The sequence below is a fragment of the Zerene cesonia genome, chromosome 18, assembly GCF_012273895.1.
Source record: "Zerene cesonia ecotype Mississippi chromosome 18, Zerene_cesonia_1.1, whole genome shotgun sequence".
Taxonomy (NCBI): Eukaryota; Metazoa; Arthropoda; class Insecta; order Lepidoptera; family Pieridae; genus Zerene; species Zerene cesonia.
This window is the reverse complement of record NC_052119.1, coordinates 5,754,848-5,778,857: the sequence shown is the minus strand read 5'-3', so window position 1 is coordinate 5,778,857 and position 24,010 is coordinate 5,754,848. Positions and strand designations below refer to the sequence as shown.

The 24,010-nt window shown below is 32.0% G+C and overlaps 1 protein-coding gene across 2 annotated transcripts in view; it reads left to right on the top strand.

Annotated features, from left to right (window-relative positions):
• The first annotated feature begins 5,353 nt into the window (after positions 1–5,353).
• The window catches only part of LOC119833845, an 80,125-nt gene continuing 61,468 nt past the window's right edge, over positions 5,354–24,010 (top strand). Inside the window, exons 1-2 of one of the 2 annotated variants that reach the window (XM_038358048.1) lie at positions 5,354–5,510; positions 14,644–14,992. In XM_038358048.1, coding sequence (XP_038213976.1) covers positions 14,889–14,992 — 104 coding nt within the window. In that variant the 5' untranslated portion in view covers positions 5,354–5,510; positions 14,644–14,888. Of the gene's footprint in view, positions 5,664–14,643; positions 14,993–24,010 lie in introns of both variants that reach the window. The other variant, XM_038358047.1, reaches the window with a different exon arrangement.

The following is a 24,010-nucleotide window of genomic DNA, read 5'->3' as shown; positions in this document are numbered from 1 at the left end:
AAACATTAGATACTAATTTTGGCGTCCGGCGCGTCGATTGTATAATATTTATATATCTGCGCCTTCGCTTATAGATCTATTGATTTACTATATATAGATTCTCTATTTAATGTCTTTGATTACAAATAAGTCAACTACTCATAACATATATACGCATTTTTGTAGTGGTATAGGAATGAAATAATTGTTATAAAAAAGCTTTTTTAAGTTAATTCATATTATATTCAGAAACAGCTGTGTTTTTTTAGAAAATAAATATATGTTTTATAAAATAAACCAGTGTTACTATATAAAAATACCGTGCTAAAACAGGTGAGTAAATTAAATTTATACTTGCTTGTGTTTAATAATAATTGTCCAGACAAAAAAATTATCAAACACAAACGCTTATATCAGGTGTGCAGACATACAGATAAATAATACGTTGCATAGATAATTGAAATTAATTTTCCCAAGACGTATAAAATAACCAAAGTTTCAAAACATTGATAAATAAATATTTCATGTTTCAACAACATATTTCGCAAGTGTCATTTCCAATATTATGACACGAACGGAGATTAAACACGAATTAATCCACGGAGGATATTTATTATCATTTTAAGCTGTAAAAATTACTTTGTATATATGGCAATATTGAGAAATATAAGAAGAATAATTGAGTTAATTCATCTTTATCTCTGAATGAATTTAAAAAAAAAATCGAATGAGTGTTTAAATACTTGATACGCGAATAACTGCTTTTTAAAACAATCTCTACTAACATTGACAATTGTTTCCAAGACAGCAGGAGCTATGCGGGTTTTTCTTTAACAACGCGGGCAAAGCCGTAACGGAAAGCTAGTATTTGAAAAGTTATTTTGTCTTTTTTGATAAATAAAAAAAAAACAAATTTTAAGCACATTTTCAAAATGCTGATGATGTAGCAAAGAGAAATATAGGGGAATATAATTTATAATTTATAACCCGTCCATTTTTAGACGAGTATCAATTACAAATCTGTTAATTTTACTTCGTAAATTTAAATGACTCATGAGAATATTCTTATGCTAACAAATAATTATTTTATAGATAAAATAAATAACATTCTGTATGTGTAACGTTTTAAATGATAATTCCCCTGACCTAATACACTTTGTTCATACCAATTAAAATGTTAACAATAGTAGCTTCCAGTGGCTTCATTGAAACCGGTTTGGCACATGCTCTGCATTGTCTCCAACATCTCTATCACGATTCACGAAGCTCATACTACATTTGGCAACTCAGATTATGTATCAGACCTAAAGTTGCATGTGCGCAAGAAGCACCCTTATCGTGTTAACAAGAGAGCTAAAATTAGATTGACGATATTTGTATTGTAAAGCCCGCGTTAATAGTACAAACCGTTTTTATAAAGGTTTAATATATGCATTAGATCTAAATAAACATAGACCCTTGTAGTTATCTTATCGGATGCGCGAATAACTCGCACAATAGAAATAGTTAATCCTGGATTACGATCGTGTTTCAAAAGGGTTGTTTTTTTAAACGTTTATTTCAACCCCATTCTAAATTAACTTTATAACAATTTTGACTGATTATATTTAAATATTAGGTATTTGGTAAGTTTTTTTTAAATCCAGTTCCACACGTGGCTACACCTGCGTTGTCAAAGGAAAGGATAGTTGCGTGATTCTTTGAGATCCGTGCTTCTCAAATTGCCTTTATAATAAAAATAAATATCGTTTTTTTACAAATTATACAGACGACGCTCATTTGTATAATTAAACATTAAAATTCATTTCTGATCCTGACGTTTTCACATAATATGTGTTCAAATACAAGTAATTATTATATATAAATAAAACATAATTTTATGTGCAAATTCCGACCATCCATCCAATTATAAATTCCTTTGCGCAAAATATTACAATGCAGGATTTATTAGGCGCATTCTATGGGACATCAATCAATCGGATTCAAAGGAAGCAACCCCATTGCGGTGACAGCTAGGAATCAATACCAAGGTGTGGGGTAAAAACCAGAATTGCTTCCGATAGCACCCATCTTTTGTTGCTATCAATTTGTTAGGACCGCGTCCGCAGGCGCACACGCACTGTATCGATCATTATAATTTGATCGTTAACGTTCGACTTTTGAAAGGGAATACGTATTAGTTTATATATTTTCTTTTTTTGTGATCACTGTTTGAAAAGGCTTCAATGCTAGTCAATTAATGTGTGTGAGGAAAAAATGAATTGTTACTGTAAGGAATTAAGGTTAAATATTCAATTAATTTTGAATATACCTGTACCATTTATATAATCTATATTGTATTCATTTAATGTATTATATTAACAATGAGTGAATATATTTTGTTCAAAATATGTTTATAACGCAAAGCTGATCCTTCAAAAAGATATACTTACTACATATTTCCATGCAACAATATCAATCAAATTCATTAAAACGATGGATGTATATTTAGTGTTTAGCATGAATATAAGTTGATTTTGCAAACAAACACGTTGTCCTTATTCAAATCAAAATTTTCATTTAATTTATCTTTGAATATTAATGCTGTGTAGGTACAAGGTGTAACTCGTCTCACAAGACACACATCGTCAATGAAACGATCAAAGATAGCGCCTCGCTATCGAATTACTGAATCAGGCCCGCTGGAATTCACTTATGCGCAGATTACCAAAAACACCGATCGCTGGTACAAATATGAAATTACACACGACAATATGATAACGCAACCCATGCGAAAATTAACACATGTACCCTCATTTAATTCTACGGCTTCGCGTGATTTTAATAAGGTACAATTTGGCGAATAAAAAACGACAATAGTGGTCGCATATCACACGGTTCCCAAAATCGATTTGTTTTACGTCGTCGTTGTGATGGATCGAGCGCACGCGGCGCAACCCTTTCATTCATAACGGACGGATTTGGGGCGTGAAGGGTAAATGAATAATTTAATAAAGGGCCTCAAAATTCGCATACCGCAGCTGTGCATGCATTTGTAATACGATTCTTTATTAGTCTTTAAGACATCGAAAGTTTATGCAAACTTTTGTCAGTGCAATCTTGTTAAAATATCAAGATACCCTTTCATTTACATACATGTAAGATAGCACCATGGTTAAAGCGAACATTTTGTTGAACATAACATACCTATTAAATTAAAAACAGATTTGAAAATTTAATCAAATAACATTCAAACAGGGTATGCTTTCTTAAAATAGTTTTATCCACCGTCACTACATGTAAAAGCGTAGGATATTTTTATCCTGCAAGCAGCATGTAGTTAAAAGGCTAACGTTGTCAAAGATATCGGATTTCTGTTTATTACTAGAGTCGGTAGCAAAAGTTGCTCCTACAAGTGAGATGTTCGCGAGATTCTTCGATAACAAGATAATCGCGAGAATATAAACAATTCGCATTTAAATACGTTGATTTTATTTCTACTTATATAAATGAATTCTTGCTATCAAAGAAAGAGTGTATTTAATTTGTATGTGGCATTAGTAGATATGAATTACGACATTTCTATCGCACAGCCATTAAAAGTTTTATTGCATTTGCGAAGCGCGTTAAGCGGAAATAGATAAATGAATTACGAAACATTGAACGTCAATTCGATACCTTAATTAGGTATAATAGGTATATAAGTAAATTTCATACAAAGTTGTCATATGAGGCAGCGATAATCGTAAAGTTTACAAATTATTCATATGCATTTTCATCACTGGCGGCAGACACTTATTTGAATGAAATGTTTACAGTAATATTCATATAATATGACGTGATTTAGATTTGTTAATAAAGGTGTTAGGTTTCATACAGAAGTGTTTAATGTAACGGTCAATGAAGGTGAGATCGGAATGCACATTAGCGGGGAAAATGATTTATGACCCGCTTAATTTTAGATTTTTATATCTACTTCATTAGATTTTTAGTTAATGAGGTGCGTGATTTGTTTTAATTTTGGTAGCTATGAAGGTTTATATGATTTTACGGGTTAAGAAATAATTTGTTACCTTCCCAAATTAAAGAATATTTTTTCTAAAGGATGTGTGTTAATTATAAATTCTTAAATAACTTATAAACCAAACTTCAGGTTTTGTTCATCAAAGTTTAACAAAACGCAGATAAAATGTCAACAACAGCAAACAGTATACTAAAAGGCACTGTACAAGAGAACGCTGATATCATTTCCAACGAAGTTGCAAGTCGCATCCTGCGCCTAGCATTTCCGTAGTCCTTGTTACCAGCTTGCTAACTGGGTTATTTTGATACCATACACAATGCACAGACTGTCGAAACTTCAACTATATGAAGCTGTATTTATTTACGGATTTTAGCTGCATTTACGCTTTGGTCGAATCGAATATATTATTATATTCAGGGATCAGGTATGTACATATTCAATGGTGAAAGAATTTTAGAAATCGTTCCAGTAGTTCTTAAGATTAGCTCTTTCAGACAAACAATCTCATCCGCTTTTAATTTTAAGAAAATAAGTTGTATATAATGTATAATGATCATGATAAATTTAGAGTAGTAATCGAATAATATTTAAGATTTATCAGTTAAAAAAATGTATTTTTAAAATGTGAATTAATTCTTGTTTTAGATACATTTAATTTTGAGGTATGCGTAAACAGTATTAACCACAAAAATATGTTTCGCTATGTATAATACTAATTAATATTATTTTACTCATGTTATATTAATGTGTTTCACGGAATGTGATTCATCAACTAATTTGTGTATTGAATTACCAATTTATTCCGATTAGATTGGATTTAAATTAATTGACACAAATTCAAAGCAAATGTTAGCATTTCCATTCAAAGAATATTCAGACAGGAAAATACCACATATGAATGTTAAGAACGGTCATTGGTTCAAAGAAAGATATGATGCGTTTACCTTATTCACAATATAGTAATTTTAGCTACGTGCTGTATTAAAATAAATTCGATACGCAATTCAGCAAATTTTGAGAAAACAATACATTTTACAAAATACTCTAAATATATAAATGAACAAATTTTTAATTCTGACTCCGCGTTAACACGCTGAAAATGCAACGTTAAAATATAGTGCTACGCGTTCAACCCTTATCCACTTTCTTATTTATAAAAAAATTATTCACAAACGTTAACGCTATTACTGTACCAATCTGTAAAGTTTTGTAGTAAAATCTGCCAATAGCAAGAATTGTGTAAAAATGGACTTAAGTTTGTTCCTGGATGCGTCACTGGTTGTTAGAGGCATCGGGCGACCGGTCGGGGCGAAAGTCGACTGCTGCCGTACAGTACGACGGCGGTACATACCACGCCACAGTCTCATCTAAGCCACAGCTATGCGCACATCTTCCCCATCCTAGCCGAAATTTCCCGCTCGTATTCGGGAACGCGCGAAATCGCGGCGCGAATTTTAAAAAAGGAATTCTATTTTGACATTCAGAACTTTTTTAGGGGACAAAAAATTTTGGCGTTGGCGAAATTTTGGTAAATTGAGTGTTGGTGTATTAGTGCGTTTTGCATATATAGCTTTTAAACATTATTTTAATTTATGTGCGGTGTGCGAACATGTTCATGTGAAGTGTGTATTTATTTTGTGCTCATTTACTTTTTGGATTTTTTTTGCTCCGGAATTTTTTGGTTGGTTATTGGTTTGCATTGATTTTTTTTTATAAATAATTTATTATGTATTACACATTTAATATTTTAATTTAAAGCGTTTTTAATCTAATTTGCTATCTGTGTTTTTAATGTGATGTACTAAATTAATATTAAGGCATTTATAATTAACTTTTTTAATGTAGGTATGCGTTCTCAGTGATTGAATAATATCGATCAGTATTCGATTAATTTTCTTATGACAAATTCTATCACAGTATTAACGGGTAACGTAGGAAAATATTCATGCGGTGAGCGGTAGGCGTTCATGATTAATTTCTTAACAGACGATGCATTATTGGCATCTCTTGAAAAAGCTGACTGGCTTTTTATAGAATAATATCGAACTGCATCAATATTTTATCAATCCGTAATAACTCTGTCTCGAAACAACATAACTACTTATACGTATTTTCATTAAAATATAGTAATTCAATTACGGTTTCATTATATCAAAAACCTAAACTAAGAACACTGTTACCTGTTCTCTGTAGACATAATCGTAATTTTATAATTATAATAGTTTTTGTGTGGATTCCAGAAACTTTCATGTTAACCTAAATAGAAGGGGATAGAAACAAGTAATCAAACTATGAAATTGCGTAAGTTTGTTTAAGATTTCTAGAATTACCAAATCTTATCGCATATTTAATAAGAGGATTTTCCGCCAATTTAAAAATTCAAATATTAAGAATTCAGAATGAAGTGATAAATAAAAATTAATCGAAAACTTAAAGCACTCGTTAAAATCTACATATTTTTTTAAATTGAATAAATATTGAATATTCGTAAATTAAAAAATGGAATTTTTATTATAAGTGATTTAAAATATATTTTTAGTTGCAATTGTTCTCTTTAATAAGTGTAAATATAATTTTAAATACAAAAACAGTAATTGTCCTATCTCACTTATATATTAATCAAAGTAGCTGTTAGTGAGTAGTAATTTTATTTTTGTATTTTTAAAAGTTATTTTTCCAAACCAAAAAGAGACAATTCCCACAAACGAAATTTTCCAAATTCGGTTTAGCCGTGCTGGAGTTATAAGTCATATTAATGACTTTATTTTATTTTTATACTTACTTATATAGTTTATATGTCACACTTATGTAAATAATATAACACAATTGGTTTTTTTAACGTCCATAAATTTCCTAACTGCCAGAAAAACTGTTTAAATGACAGAATAAGATTGAAAATTGTACCCGCACTCCTTTCAAAATTACTTATCTTGTGTTTACGAAAGAAAAAGGAAAATGCGAATATTCCATTACACGTCAGTTTTTCATGCACTGTCGTCTCTAAAGAGCTTTCTAAAGATTTCATTGCATCTAAAATTTTCGCCACAAGAATTATACATATATGTTATTCCTCTTTTCCTTGGTAAGAAGTAACGAAGTCATATAAGCTATGAAAAACTGTTCCGAAACAGGATTGTATTTAATAAATACAGTATAAATCTTAAGAGTCGAAGACATTATCGGAAATTAGATTATGTTAGGGACTCGCTGGGACACGGAGCGCTTGCCAACTTTTCTATATTCGTATTGCGATGGATATATAAGTTGTAATAAGAGATAGAACCGAAATATTTTTAAAATATATAATATACTAACAGTACGCCACGACTTCGCTCGTAGTACATATATAACCTATTGCACTCGAGTATCACGTGGGTACATTTCCAAGGGTTTTTTGAAATCGATCCAGTAGTCCTAGAGATTAAAGCATGCAAAGAGACAAACTCTTCAGATTTATATTATTGGTATAGATTATGCAGGAAGCTTACCAATTCATATGAATTGTTATTAAAAGATTTCTACATTATTACTTTACTCTTTCTAAATTCAAAGACTCTTCCTTAGGGGTTAATGCTATAGGGATGATAAGGCTTCAAAGACATTAAGAATATTTAATTTAACATAGTACAGAATTATTCTAAATCCTAATAATCCATTTTGATGGAAAACTAGACTTGTTATGTGTATAATAAAACAGTATTTCAATTCTGCTATTGAATTATTAGGTCTGTACAATATTGGAATAAAAATACTAATTAAAATGGTGGTAATTGAAAACCACCGGTAAATCTGTCTAAATGTCTCTCCATGTCTTAATATTCCATAAACGTTTAACGGGCTGACCACACATAAGTGAATTATGTCCAGAATTAAATAAATCCATTAAAAGTTTCCTCCAAAACAAGCCTTGTAAACACGGACCGTCAGCAAAAATGCCAATATCGCATTCGACTCCGATTCCAACCATAATATATCCGAATTGGAAAAATTATTAGCATCAATAAATTCAGGTTCGCTACTCTAAAATGGAATTTAAAATAACACCCCCATATATTCTATGGAATGGTGTTATTGACTCAAATAACTTCGGGACAGTCGCCGCGTCGCCGGCTCCGTTACGTATTCTTTCAAACAATGTTTGAAACTTTTAAAGTTTGTACCTGACCATAAAATAAACATTCCCACTCGTATATGTCACTATAACTGTTTTATCTTTTATTCGTTGCGGACTTAACATCGAGCGTGTGTACTTATATAAATGGGACTGGAATTAAGAAGCGATCCACGATTTATTTTATTTTATCTATTTTTTTTAACTAATGTATAGTTGTAACGCGCGGCTTTCGCGTGGTATTCGGGTTAAAAGTAGTCTTTGTGCTTATCCAGACTATTATCTATCTTCGTACCAAATTTCATGCAGATATGACAAGCTGTTTTTGCGTGATAAAGTAAAACCATCCATACATGCATCATACTTACAAGGTTTCGCGTTTAATAATATTAATAGGATAGGAAATATATATTTCTTAACATTTTAATGATAAATTATCCATATATAATGTACATGGCGTTGTTTCACTATTTTTAAAGATTGCATATATTTATACTTTGTTTAATATTTATCCTCTGTCTTTGGCGGTCTGGAAGAATTCGCTGATAAGCAATAAGGTCGCCTTATGTACTATATAGGTCTCTTTATTTTTGTATATTAGCATAATTGTAAATTTGATGTGGTACATAAAATTGTTAAATAAATAAATATTTTGTCACTGACTTTGTATTGTGTTATTGCACTTAGCTTAGCGAAGAAATGAATAACTACTGAATAACTAAGTGACAATATCTGCTATAACCCCGATATTGAACTAGCGGTTAAAAGTATGATGTCTTTTGTTATGACACATTATTATGTATATTACATCACATAGCCGCTACGTGATATATTTCCGTTTTTCATTCATCATAACTATATCTTTTTTTGAAGTATATTAATGAGATTGGTAAAAAAATTTTGGAAATATGTGAAATGTTGAAGCAGTTCGTTCGATGAACGTTTTTAGATGAACATTAATTACATTTGGGTCAACACATCGCTTAGGCCTCACAATTTTTGCATTCATTGTATAACTAGGATATAAATATTTATCATTGACGTCTCTGGATTTTAAAATGAGAATAAATGAAAAAAAAATTATCGGTTGAAAAGCCATGCAGTAGTTGATTAAAAAAAAGCTAAATAGTATAATACAGGTGAATTGAGAACCTCCTTCGTTTTTGGGAACGTTAAAAAAAACATATTTACGTTTTTAAACAATTTTTTTTTATTAAATATGATTTGAATTTCCTAAGCTTTCTAGCTAAGTCTTCTTCTAGCATTTTTTTTAATATATTTTAGCTGTGATATTTTATAAACAACACAGAAGTGTTGATTTATACGATATTGTGTTGCAGCTAGACAATTTTGCAGCTAGTTGTCGACATCGTCAGGTCATAAGTATATGCAATTTCAATAAAACGCTCTTGACTGTTGGTTACCGATTGGTTTTCACAGAGTTGTATTGTACTAGATGTGACTAGTTTTAATATTATTCTTAATAAAACAGAGGGATTTATTTATTTAAACACTTTATTGTGCTGCCAAACAAATACAAAAATAAAAGCAAAATTTATACGTTTTATGATAATGTTCGTATTTAAAAGTCGGTGTTTAATTAGAAAATGATATAATTAATATGTTTTTATACATTTATGTATTCAACTTATGTATATCTTAATGTAAAATAGGATAACATGCATTTCACGTTTTAAAAAAGAACTCGAAAATCAGACTTAACTTTACATACAGCTTCATCATCATCATTCATAAGCCGATATATGTTCGCACTGCTGGGACAAGGGCCTCCTATGAGGGTTCAGGGCATAATCCACGACGCTGGCCAAGTGCGGGTTTGTTACATGTCATCGAACTTACAAACAGCTTATAAATCTTAAATGGATTTCTTAATGGGACCATAGTAACTACCATCCTTTCATACTATATGAGTAATGAAAAGAAACATTGTCGTGCCTGCAGGCGTTAACATATTCCAACATTATATGTGAAGTTTGTATTACAAGCTTTGATAAACTATCTAGTTTTTTTACATCTGTGGTTTTCACATATTAATTTCTCTCTTCACTACAACATGTGAGACATTACAGTCTAATATTGCAGTTAGATTTCTAACTTTATACCTTCTGTTCTTTTATGATAATAACTACCTACATAAAGTATAAATCTATAGTATTAATTATTATACAGTACTTAATTGGGCAAGGACCAATCAAGGGGTTAAATATTCAATGACAATATAGATTTCTCATTGCTGTGGCTATTTCATATATATTTTACAGGCAAATGGATGATGAACTTTACGCATTTGCTATTTTTTTGTTCTGAACTAACAAACCAACGACACAGTTGAAAGGCTATTGCCCTAACCACTCAACCAAGAAAGCGGTCGTGTTTCTACATATAATTCTACGAATACCTATTCTCCTCCGATATATAAGTGCTCTGGTTATAGCTTTAATGCAGTTAAAAGGTAAAAACAACTAATAAATCAGTAATTTGCGCCGTTAAAGCCAGCATGACCTTCGTGATCGTAATTGAAATTATAGCAGTTTTCAAATGAATTCATGCGCTTAGGAATACTTCTCTTTGATTAATGGCTCTAGGTCAAGTATTTAAATGTTTCGCACGCTAGTTTAACACACGTTTAACGTTGAATTACAGTGAGTCTACATCTATACAAATAAAACTTTGGAAGGGTTCATTCAGTACATTGAATTATAATTAACATAGAACGGGTCGTTGGGCTACACGTACAAACTACTGGACGGAATTTGATGAAACTTTTAGTGTTATATAATTTCATTTGAATAAGAATCTGAGCACGCTGAATGAACATTATTTCGTAAAAACTGTTTCTTCCTATCTTTATGAAAAAAAAAATCGTCTAAAAATCAGAGAAATAATTTTGCCCCCTATTGAAATCTTTGTATCTTGGAATATATTGGCTGTATAGGTGAAATAGTTTTTGTACATATTCCGAACTTCTGAGCTCGTACACTCATATAAAAATGAAAAAATTATGTCATTTATAACCACGATACTTTGTATCAGGGTGTTCCCAGTTTAATTAAAGTCATGTCGTTTATTTTAATAGAAATAAGTTAGTTGAGTATCGGGTTTGTAAACTATCCTTATCTTAATAGAAGGGTAGTAATTGCTCCATTATGAGGGGCAAAATGGCATTTTTAACGGCCATTTATGATGATTATTAATGTTCATTTTACAGAGCTTCTTCATTGATACGGTACGTTACATATTTGGTCGTTTTTAGGTCGATTAAAAAGGCACAGCATATTTGAGATTAGCTATGAAAAATTGTCGAAATTGAAAATTCGATCCAAGTATGCTTGGTTGTTTCGATGAAATTCCGAAGACCAATTTGTACATTTCTGTAAAAAAATAAAGCGTTTATTCTTCAATGCCATGATAAAATATATAAATGTTAAACCCGTATAGGTACATTCCTTATTTTTCATATCATTTTATCTCCAGGAATATACCTATTTACAATTTATTAAAAAGTCAATATTCAAAATTGTCAAACAGAAACCGGATGAATAATTCTTATTTCTAATAGTGAATATCATGACCTCAATTCAAATAACTACTACAGTCACTATATTAGCATATTGATATGTTCTGTAGATTAGCAGAAATCCTATTATCACATCACTTGGGCAAGGCAGATTATATTGTCGCGATCCGATTGACTTAGCTTATTGTTGTACGTCCGTGAATTACGATTTTATACGGGAGCCTTGTAAACATAAGGTTGCAACAGCTTGCAATCAATTATCTCATGTTTTATATATTAATGAACACGCAAATGCAGCTAACGATGTTGTAAGATTTATAACATTTTGGTGCTTGTAAGGAGCTAGAGATTAGAGACGATTTATAAATTTATATACCCTACAGCATAGAAAAAATTATTAAGGAATTGTGTAGATTTTGACTGATAAAGAAAATACATATATGAAAAAAAAACGTAAATCAATCAATCAAATAAACAATCATTTACTTAAATAAAAATCTTTCCAGACCCACCTACTATAGAGCTCGGACTATATACATAGTCAAAGGTATTCCATAGCTGTTGTTGTTGGTGAATAACTTCTATCTAGGTAAAACCTAGTATCAAAGCCTATTACGAGTAGACGCGTGTGCAGGATATTACCAGGAAATAGACAACTTAATTATCCTACGGAACTATGGCGTGATGGTTTTGTATTGAGCATTATTTACAAGCTTCAGTCTTATTAGGTTTATTTTCTACAGTGCTAGTTTCTATATTTATGGGAAAATTTTACATAGCAACAGATAATATGCTATTATTCATATTATTTTGTAAATCCGTATGTTGCGAAGTCTTATTTGGTTATTTATATCACTTCTTATTATAATTGACTAATTTTTTTTATCTAATAGTTTAGCTTTCTAAAGAGTTCAGTTGTTTGTTGGAATAAGCTAATCTCAGGACCAATTTCAAAAATGATCCCTAGGATAGATACGTGAGTGCTATAGGCTACATCTACACACATGTACCACGGGCGAAGCCGGAACGGACTGCTAGTATTCATATTAGTGTAGGATAAGTGACCGCATTGCGACAAATACAGCTAGTGTAGAAATTATGTAAGTTTCAACATTACGTCATAGATGTAAAACTTATTGCGCTACCTTTAAAAGCGATTTTGCTCTCTATAGTAAGATGACTAAATGTTTGAAAAGTTTATTTCAATATTGCCTATATGTGATTTGACTTTTTACACATTGCGACAAACTAACCAAAATTAAATCATATTATGTGAATTATTATATAAAGCAGATACAATAAGATGCATTGGTTCATGTAAATATAAAAATAACAGACTTTTCAAATAAAATTGCCAGCTATACGAAAGAAAGTAAAACAAACAACCTTGCATTCAATCGGTTGCCATTTGAACTGCAGTAAAATCCAAGCAAGTGGGCATTCCAAAACAATTATATAGCGACTCGTAGACCGCTACGCGCCTAATCGTTCGTCAAACACTCCACATTCTACGGTACCCCGTGTGGTCTCCGCTTCTGCAAATAATTCTATAGAAACATCTAGAAGCGCCTTGTATTGTTCTTTTGTTCGACGGGTGGAATTTGATTTCGAATTATTTGAAGTTATTGCTTTACATTTACATATACTTTTGCTTGTTTTAAAACGTCGATTTTATTAAGACATTCATACAAAAATTATGTATTCAACGTCATATACTTTACGTTGTAAATAACAAAAATGTTATTTACAACGAAATAAACATTGACACGTTATTGCCAAATTATGTAAAATTTTCCCAACGTGTACTTTAATATTTCATTTGTCTAATGTAAACAAAATAAACAAGAAAGTCGAATGACGTTTGGCCGTTAGCCTTCATACATAAATTAGCAATTAGGCATACCATAGACTATTTGCTTTCGACGTTTATTTTGACCGAAATAAAATCGAGTGCAAATCAATAGACTTCTTCTTTATCGCTTGTCAATGTATTTTATGTTCGCGTGTATCATCGCAGGCTTCCAGCGACGTTATCTCCGTGTACTTACAAATGTACCTGAGATTTGCACAGAACCTTTACCTTTATTTATGTATGCTCAGACAGAAATCACCCTTTGCGTCGCCCGCTCGCATGGGAACCGAGAAAGCATTCAAAATGATTTATTGTAAATGGTTTTCTACTTTGTTGGCTAAAATAATAAGCACCGCGTCCAGATTGCCGTTCTAAGTTCGATATTTTATTGTTATTTTTTTTTGCCTGGCCACAGGCCGATACGCATCGAGGAATTTAATTTGCGAACCCTCGTGCCATTAGGGGAGATCAAGCGAGTCAGCGATATGGTAATCTTATTAAGAGAATTGAGTCGTTAATTGGTGTTAGGCGTTGTTGTGTTTCAGTGTGGAAGCTACGCGTTGAATGAGACATTGACAATGCGAATAATAAAAACGTTTAAGCACGGTAGGAGTTGCGGGTGGCTTTGTGTGCTAACACAATAGCATTCAAACGTCTAAACCGATTGACGCTTTGACTCCAAAGGTGTCATGAGAATTAGTGAGCCATTATTGCCCATAGAAAACGCTTTGGTCAAGCAAAAAGCAGATAACAATAATTAGCTCGGACGCTACAAAAAGTGACATAAATCCCGCATAATAAGTTCCCGGTAATGCAAAAAAACCATCCACCGACTTTACCTGACTTTCTACTTTTTGCAGAACGACTCGGAACGTGGACTGATATAATAAACACCTCAATTCCTGGCAGAGGCATTGTTTAATGACTTTTCTGTTGTGATATTACACAATTCTCGACCGTTCGCTTTTTTCTGTTAGGCTTGCGAGAAAAATAAAAGTTTTTGTTTGTATGGTAGCGTTTAAACAATAGGGTCTGGGTTTGCGCAAAGGTGTGATTTATTTATGACTTTGCCCTTAAAATTCTCACTTAGACGGGTTTGTTAAGTTTCCATCCAGTATAATTTAAATCGACGTGTATTGACTTGGAATTTTTTGTTTCAGGTGCAACATGGGAATAGTGATAACGGACAGCAGGGTGACAAGATATTAAATGTAATTTCTAGCATTAACACAGTTTGATAGAATAAAGATGCTGGGGTGTGGTGAAAAGAAAGTATTGGAGTGCGTGTACATTAGTTCGGCGAACGACAGCCGTTGTCTGGATAAGTAGGGAAGGGAAACGAGGAAACAGTGCTAGTCAATAGCTAGGGATAGTTACCAATACGTCAGTGCCACCTCGGAGTGGTATGCTTTGTATTGTATTTGGTATCGACTGCGCGCTGTCTGGTCGCTACGTAACGTGGCTTCCCAGCGCGCGACTTCAGTGCTGGATGCTACTAACTGTATACACGTGAGTACCTTTTCGTTTTTGTTTTTTTTTTTTCTCGACTCATTGCCTGATGGTATTCGAAATGCGCTGCCCATAAATGTATGCAATGCAGTGCAGAGCGCTGCGCATAAATGTATACATTGCGGATCAAGAAGGCGATTAGTGATAGCTATATTTGTTACTAGCTTTTCGCCCGCGGCTTCGCCCGCGTAGAATTCGCTTATATCGCGCGACATGGTAAGGATTATTTTCTTCGCATTTGAAAAGTATTGTTTGTTCTTTCCCACGTTTAGCTCCATCTTCATACCAAGTTTCATCAAAATCGGTTTGACAATAACGAACTTTCATACAAACTTTCATCCCCTCTTTCAACCCTTTCTACCCTTTTTTCGCGATAAAAAGTATCCTATGTCCTTTCCCAACTTCAGTTCTATCTTCATACCAAATTTTATCAAAATCGAATCAGTGGTTTAGGCGTGAAAGCGTAACAGACAGACAGACAGACAGAGTTACTTTCGCATTTATAATATTAGTAGGGATTGTAGTTGAAATTTGGAACTACTGTTAGATTAGAAGTATATAAACATTTGTAATTGGCTAAAATTACAAATGTTTATATACTTCCAAAATTACAAATGTTTATGGTTTCCCAAACACCATCAAGGATAAATACGCAAAGTTCATTAAAATTCTATATAAGAGTTTATATATGTTATTAAATATGTATATCTATAGTATTTAAATACAAAATCTCTTTCAAACTACACGAAGAAAAAATTAAATAACGAACCTACAAATAAATTGAATACCGCCAATACCATACCGACAAATAGGTTTATTACAAAGTAATTTCTATTTGAATGCATGTAGTTGAATTACTAGTACGAAGGTACAGTTGCTTTCGAGTTTATGAAGTGTCAAGTCCTCAGCAATGACATTGTGGGACCGGAGGCTTTAGGCGACCTCAGGCTCAATGAGGACATAAAGTATAAACCGTCTTCATGGTTAGTTTCCGATTCGAGACGTTTCATTATCCTGCTTTACAGTTCTGGGTGGTATTTCAACGATTTGAAGGGTTCAGGCGACGTAACGTTTTTAAGGTTAACTTGTGCTTGTTTAGTTTTAAGGCGAATCTGATTGTCAACTGATATTTATTTTGGAATAAACTGAAATTTTATAGGAAGTTTGCACATTTATGAGAATTGAAAGGCATATACATACATATATTTTGTAACCTAGAAAGACTTGTTCCAGTTTAAAAAGATAAAATTAAAATGATTTATAGCCCCAATAATAACAATAAACATTTATTATTCATAGAGCAACAGACAAAAGCTTAACAGAATGAGCTATCGTAAATTAAGATTGTACTTTTGGACATGTAATATGATATGAAAAATCGCTTCTGCCCACCCAGATGATTATTATGAGCCAAAATAGGAAAAATGTTAATTATATCAATATTTTATGCTGATATAAGTTAAAATCATAAAGATTATACATGTATTCATTCTACCAGTCAAAATATTTTAATATAGGTTAACATGTTCAAATTTCATTCGGAATTATAATATTCTACACTTAATGTTAAAAATAATAATTAAATATTTATGTTAATTGTTTTTTAAACATACAAGGAATAAAATTAAACATAATTTACAGCAATATAACATTTTTTTTTGTGCGAATATGATTTTTTTCTTCTATTACCATAAATAAAATGCTATATATAAGAATAAACATTACTAAAAGTAATCAGGCGTAAATCAACACACAATTGGAGGTTGAGTTTCGCCACCCCGAAACATTATTAAGTGTAAATCACAGTTCAATTCGGTACATCCATCAGCACCGGATAAAAAAGGCCATTGAAAGACACCCGCGGTTAAAGATCGCTCTTTTTATTTGCATAAGCGAGCGGCAAGACGCGAAAATGTATGTGGGCAGCATCTCATTGTTTAAATGTACCAGGTTTCATATTACTACTGAGATTACCACACATGTCTAGACGTATTGAAATATTGAAAGGTAGACATTTTTTTTCTAAGTACAGAACAATGTGGGCGTTATTAAATGCGTATTAATCATGAGCGGAATGTTTTTGTTGGTAATGAATTGCCGAAATATAAAGCTATCTGATGTAATACGCCTTATTATGGTAACTGATTGTACCAACATTACTACCAAATAATTTTTATATTTAAGTGCCACAATTTAATTCAAATACCATTAAATATTTCATAATTAGAATCGTTACGTCTTGTTAATTAGAGATTATAAACACTGAACTTTAAGAATGTTTAAATACACGATTTAAAATATAATAGTTTTCTTAATTAATTTATAGATATGATAGTGTGTGGTCAGGTATTTGTAGTGGATGATTAATAGATTGAGCGCGGATGTAAGGCATTGACATTAAACAATGTAATTCATACGTCAGTTATTACCACGTGCTCGTCGAATGTAGAACTAATGAATTGAAGAGGTTGTTAAGAGGAAGCTGCATTTTTTTAAATTATTTTGAATCATGTGTCGCATAAAATGTTGGATTGTGAATGTATGAATAATTCATATAGTTATAGAGTATAGACTCTTATATATAATTATATAGAATGTAGTTATAGACTATATATTTATTATTTCAAATATTTGTTTGATAAAGAAAATCTTAAATTAGTCTCGTTATTTATTTGAAAATTAACTATTTAATATATTATTTGATTCGTCGTACAGTCCAAAGGAATAGGTCACAGCACTTTTGCAGTATTATTAATAAATTTAGCACATACAAAACAAATGTTTGTGAAAATCTCATCTATTAACATATCTGCATGACATGTAGCAACATCAGCGACCAGACAATTCGGTCAATATTGAAGCAGCGAGGTGTGGACTGTGTTAAATTATCGAATCAAACATAATTGTGCAAATAATGCTCGGACACTCAAAATTCCGTTAAGCTCTTAGCCTTAACGAGAGGCGATTGTGCCTCGAACGGTATGACTCTTCAATACTAATAGCTGGATTAATTTTCACAGATTGTGTGAGATGAATTGGAAGTATCTTGTTGCATGGAGGGCGTTTAGTAATGATTTGGTCGGTTCCGTATTGATGATTATACAGATTATATAATAGATTACAAGAGATATAAGTTATTACGACTAAAACATCTATGACGATTGTTGGGGTCTTAGTTAGGTTAGGTTAGTAGTAGTTGTTTTTACGTAAAGGACTACTTATAACTCGATTTTGACTTACTATAAAAGTAAAGATTGAATTTAAATTTTGAACGCTTTGTGGATCAGTGACAATTTCATAATTTCATGGGTATATCTTATTATCTTATTTAAGATCGCCAGGATTGAATAATTTCTTGCTTTATAATTATTGATATAATTATTTAATTCATATTCAAAGCAAGTAAGACATTAAAGCTGATTCTATAATTAAAGCAATTTTTTACTATTAATAATATTTAATTATTTCAATGGAGTAAAATCTCTATTATGCAATCTATTGTTGCAACGCGACTTCAGCCTTTTGCTCTTGTTTGAATTCATAATATCAGTTCAAATTGTTATACAGTAAGTAAAGAAAAAGAGTAAGCAGGAGGTCCAAATTCAGGATTCGAAACCGTGTCGCTTAATATCCCATAAACCTCTCTTACAAGGAAATAAAAGGATAAATATCGTACAAGCAGAAACAACAAAAACATTGAAAATAAGCCGTTTACATTTCAGAGAGTGTGCATAAATATGTACTTAAATATTATGAAACATGTGTAGTTAAGCTAATTAGTTTATGTCAAGATTTGTCTACAATGAAAGTTTTAGCATCCTGTCAAAGATGTGTAATCACGTAGAAACAAATGTTTACGTAAGCCTAAATATAATTTGAATTAAAATGGTAATAAGTATAATGCGTTCCCGATTAATTATAAGACAATAAAATACTGAAGCAATTCCAAAAATTAGTATCGAATAATGTTCTCAAATATGTTCCCACGACGCCTTGACACTTATCAAATGATAGTCAGATCGCCACCTACTGTTTTATAACAGTATGCTTTACGATTACGTAAGTAAGAATTAGTAAAGCTATCTTCACACTAAAGAAAGTTGACAACTTTCATTGCTTGTTTTTGTGTATACATAACTATTTCAATTTCATAGGTGAATAATGAATGTGATTTTTATGAATAATTTTTTTCATGCATAGTTTATTTACTGTTAAGTTTTGCTTGTTAAATATAATACATAATGCGTATGTATGTGCGTTTATATAACGCTACGTACTATAGAGATTACATTTAATATTCGCGAGGTCCCAGCATGTATCCTCTTTTATTTACATAAGCGTAGAAGTCAAATGCACTCTGCTCTATTATACTACTTTCTCTATGATTTTTCTTAGCTAATGCTCATACCTGTTAGCTAAGCGTATGCATGCAGAGTCTTTGTTGACTTGTCACGGTATACAATTGCGTTTGGAAAGCGACTTTTACTTCGTCAGAGCGTGGGCGTCTTTATTTGGAACGTAAGGACTGCGGGAATTTTTAAACGATAGTAATTTTTTATGATACATGACTTACTTTTATTAATTTTAGTTCCCTAGTTTTGTTGGTATGATAAATTGATTGTTGTCATCGTAAATTATGTCGATATTGAAAACACAATAACATCGGTAGCTTAACCCTTTCCGATTCGAGGATAATTTTTTTCTAATTTCGCCGTCTTGTTTCGAAGCAGGTTTTATGTTGGTATTTAAAGATTAGGAATACGTCACAAAGAATGGAACGTGACAATAAATTAATTAGCACAGCTGACGGCTGCACACGACGCGTTTAATGTTCAGGTGGTCCCTCTTATGTGGAGAGGGAAGTTTTGAACCAAAGGACGCGATCTTATCACTATTATAAGAAATGATATGAATGCATGTTTAATGGTTTATTGATATCAGTGCTGTGGGTATCTGACAGAAGTGTGGACAGCGTCTGATTATAAATAATTTTGTACACGTTCATAATATTATGTAAATGATTAAAAATAACTATTACACAACTCTGTTCAATTGTTTTACAATACGCTATAAAAAGTGTTGTTTATGTGTACTATATTAATGACTTTTTGATGATGTTAAGACTCCATACTGGATTTTAAGCGGCAATTTTCTGTGGAACTATTAAAATTATTCTACCAATCGCAGAGTTAATTGCCAATCACGCTCCCTATGCTATATCGAGAATGCTACGCTTAAAGCGGCTACTTTAACGCGCCTTAGCGCTGTCATCTCAAAGTAACCGTGTAAAATTAAATGCTATACATTGATTTGGTGTACGTCATAATAGGTTGCTGTCGGAGCTTTTGATCTGATCCTCCAATAAGCGTAATTGTGGGTTTATACACGGTCTACGGCGCAAGTGACCGGCGGTATGAATATTGAACGTCCGCCCATATCTGACTTTAATAACAAGGCATGCCTATTAACATTTCAGTTAGAATATTGTTTATATAAATAGGCAAACGAGCTGGTTAATTGCTTGTGGAAATTAATCAGGTGGTGTGATTTTTTACTCCAGTTTTGGTAAAAAGCTATTAATGAAAAGTTGAAAGGGTGAAGGGCGATGTTATAATGACAAAATAATTGAATTATTTTAGGTACTAATAAATCATGTGCTATATTGACTTACGGAAAACATTAAGAAGTTAATTTTTTAAGGAAATATGTACATTTTAAAGATAGATACCTTTTTTATATATATTTTGTACTCTTGGCTATTTCCTTACTACAATTCTAATTATTTCAGTTCAAAGTACAGAATATTTTGTCCGTGTATTCTTCTGCTTGTAACTTAGATACTCTGTTACACTTTTTGTATAGGGACAAGCGTTTTAATGAATACATATTAAAAACTTCAAAGCAGGACTTTTATCATTAACCGATGATGTCTTCTTACACACGATAAATGAGCTGTCTCGGTTATTCATTTAAATATATATTCAGCGTTAAAAATTGTAATTACGTAAAAAGCGTAAAAAGAAACGTAGATCATGCTATAAATTATGGTTAAACCACCTTAACCAGTAGTTACAAGTTATTACAACGCGTTATATATTAAAACGCATATTAAAATATTAAGAGCAATATCAAAGCGCTCTTCAATTATTTTTAATGTTTTAAATGTAGATATACAAGTTGCTATTAGTATATTTATTAAGAAATAGTACACATCGTATATCACTCTTTACAAAATACATAAAATATCTTATTAATTTTTAATTATCCCCGACCGCAAATAAAAAAGCAATATGGTCTTAATTTGAATTCAAAAACGCGCGTCGAGTGATCTTAACGTATTGAATCTTTTATATTATTTTTTCTTAATGTTTATATTTTATTGTTAAACTCTCATACAATAGTAGCCTGTCGAACCAATAAAAACCAGTGATGGATTGAGTGCCATACATCCGTTTTTTACACCGAAACGAGCACATTATGAATATTAAAAAGACCATGTATTTTAATCGTGTAGGGCGTTAAGAATTTGGTATATAAATTACCTAGCGATTAACACAACACGTTTGGTGTTACGTTTGAAACATTTGGAAAATTGTTTTAACAACTATTACGACATCGCTGAATTATTGTTTCACAACTATTGTTACGAGTTATATCTGAATATTACATTAGTTACACAAATTTCCAATAGAGTATTGACTCTCATAACACATTAATTAAAAACATCGTTTATCACTCAAGTGAAGTTACTACATACTTGGTAGAAAACCCGATTTCTTAATACGACTTCTACAATAATTAGACACGGCTTATTAATATTCAAAATCGTTAAAATCAATTTTTATCGTCTTTAACTTTAATGATATGCATAATGGCTTGACAGATCATAAAATTGTATTGGGAAGCTAAATTTCGGTATTAGAAACACTCTCTAGTGAGAATCCATCGAAATATCTGCATAATCGTGGTGGAATAAATCATTTGTCCACAACATTGCTACGCAACAATATATTGGAAGATTTGTTTATTTTGAAAATATTAGCTAAGCGTTAAATACATATTAACGAATGCAGCCGGATGACGGGAAACAGGGAAAGATGGCGGAACATTGTGAAGCGGGTTGCATCTGCCCCTGATACCTCATGATGACCACGACCACTATGTCAAGAGTGATACGACAAGGAAGAAGAAATACATATTTATTTTATTGAATATCGATATCGAATCATGTATACATGTAATATCTAAACACACACCAACGAAGCATACAGGGACTATATTTCCATGGGTACATCTTCATATAGTGGTACGCGCACTATCTAATAAAGTTATTCCCTATACCGGTATACATACAGAACCATTCAAACCGTCGTATGCAAATAATGCCAACCTTTCGCTTCGTAGCTAAGCCTTTATAGACCTCGGTGTTAACTCGAAATAGAATTCCGGAATTCAAAAACCATTTCGATCACGTGATAGGAAGATATTTAAAAGAAAGTTTAAAATGTTTAAATTAATATTCAATCCCAGAAGAAGTAATTGAGCCTCAAATAAAACGCATCGGGCACACGCCTATACATTGGGGATTTCGATACAAAGCTCGTGTAGACCAAAAACATTTTACGATTATTAAACCGAGCGATTGACAACCGGGAAGGCATGTCGTTCCCATATTTTTATAGCGTGTAAACCCGTCGGCGCGTTTTTATATCATCTACTAAGTGACATAAATTCTAATACAGAATCCATTTGTGTATCTCGGACGTCTTAAAAGGTATGGGGATAATCGTTTTTCTGCTTTTTACAAGGAACTCATTTCAATTATCGAGCGATTTGATGGGTATAAAATGCAATGGTATGTGTCGTGACGGCGGCGCCCAACTGCGTGCGGTAGGACGCCTTGTGTTTTTAATTTTTAATTTCGGGGACGCTAATTTAATTACGAAATCTCATACCTTTTTTAATGCTTTACGCAGGTGCATCCTGCGTCTTGATAATTTTTATAAGTAACGGTGTGTTCGGATCAATGTTAACAACCTTCAAGAATTCCTGATAGTGTAGGTTGTATATTGGATGTGTTAACAATTGTTTAACAGTTCTCATACGTCCCATACGTATGATAAGAGTATTGCAAATACAATTGAACTGGAAGCTAAGGTTTAATGAATATAGAGAACATAAAGTATTGGAATCGTTTTAACGGTATCTATTGTTTTGTTCTTTTAAGTGAAATAATCTCAATGTAAGCTTATCGCTGATGTGACGTGGGCCGCTGAGATTAATATTAAATACCTCGGAAAGGACTTTGATGTAATACGACAAATTATTTATTGAGGTTGAGTAGACTTATTAAGGCTTAATGCGCTCAGTTTAATAATATTGATCGTGGAGTGATCTGTTATTGATGTAAAATTTAAGTTATGAATTGTTTTATTAACCAACTTCAAAAAAAAGAGGAAGTTATCAATTCGACTGAATTTTTCTTTATTTTTGTTACCTCATTACTTTTTACCAGGTAAACCTATTATTATGACTCTATTTTATATGAAAGTTGATGCCTTCCATGTAGTCCCACTTAAATTTAGTCTAGTTCTGACGATTTGTGAGCGATTTAGGCGTTGTTGAAAAATAATTGTTTTACAATAGGTTCTCCCCGGATTCACCCCATAAGGACCTTCTTTGTGCCTAAAAGGAAACGTAAAGTAAGCTGAATTTGTCGAGCTGTTCTGGAGTTTTACGCTTAGCAACACATTAATCGATTCCTTTTATTATAGAGCTAAGTCAATGCCGTTAATATAATTAGCGTTAGCATAGAAAGATTCTTAACTAAAAAAAAGCTTAAAATTTAATGAGTTGGGTAACACTTTAGTCACACAATAACCTCGAATCTGCCCTTATTGCGTAACTTTTCCAGCAAAATTGAAACAACATAAATCTACGTTACCAAAAAATCTTCACCAATATATCACCTGTTTTATATCAACGCTTTCTATGCTATATGCCACACAAGACAGATGG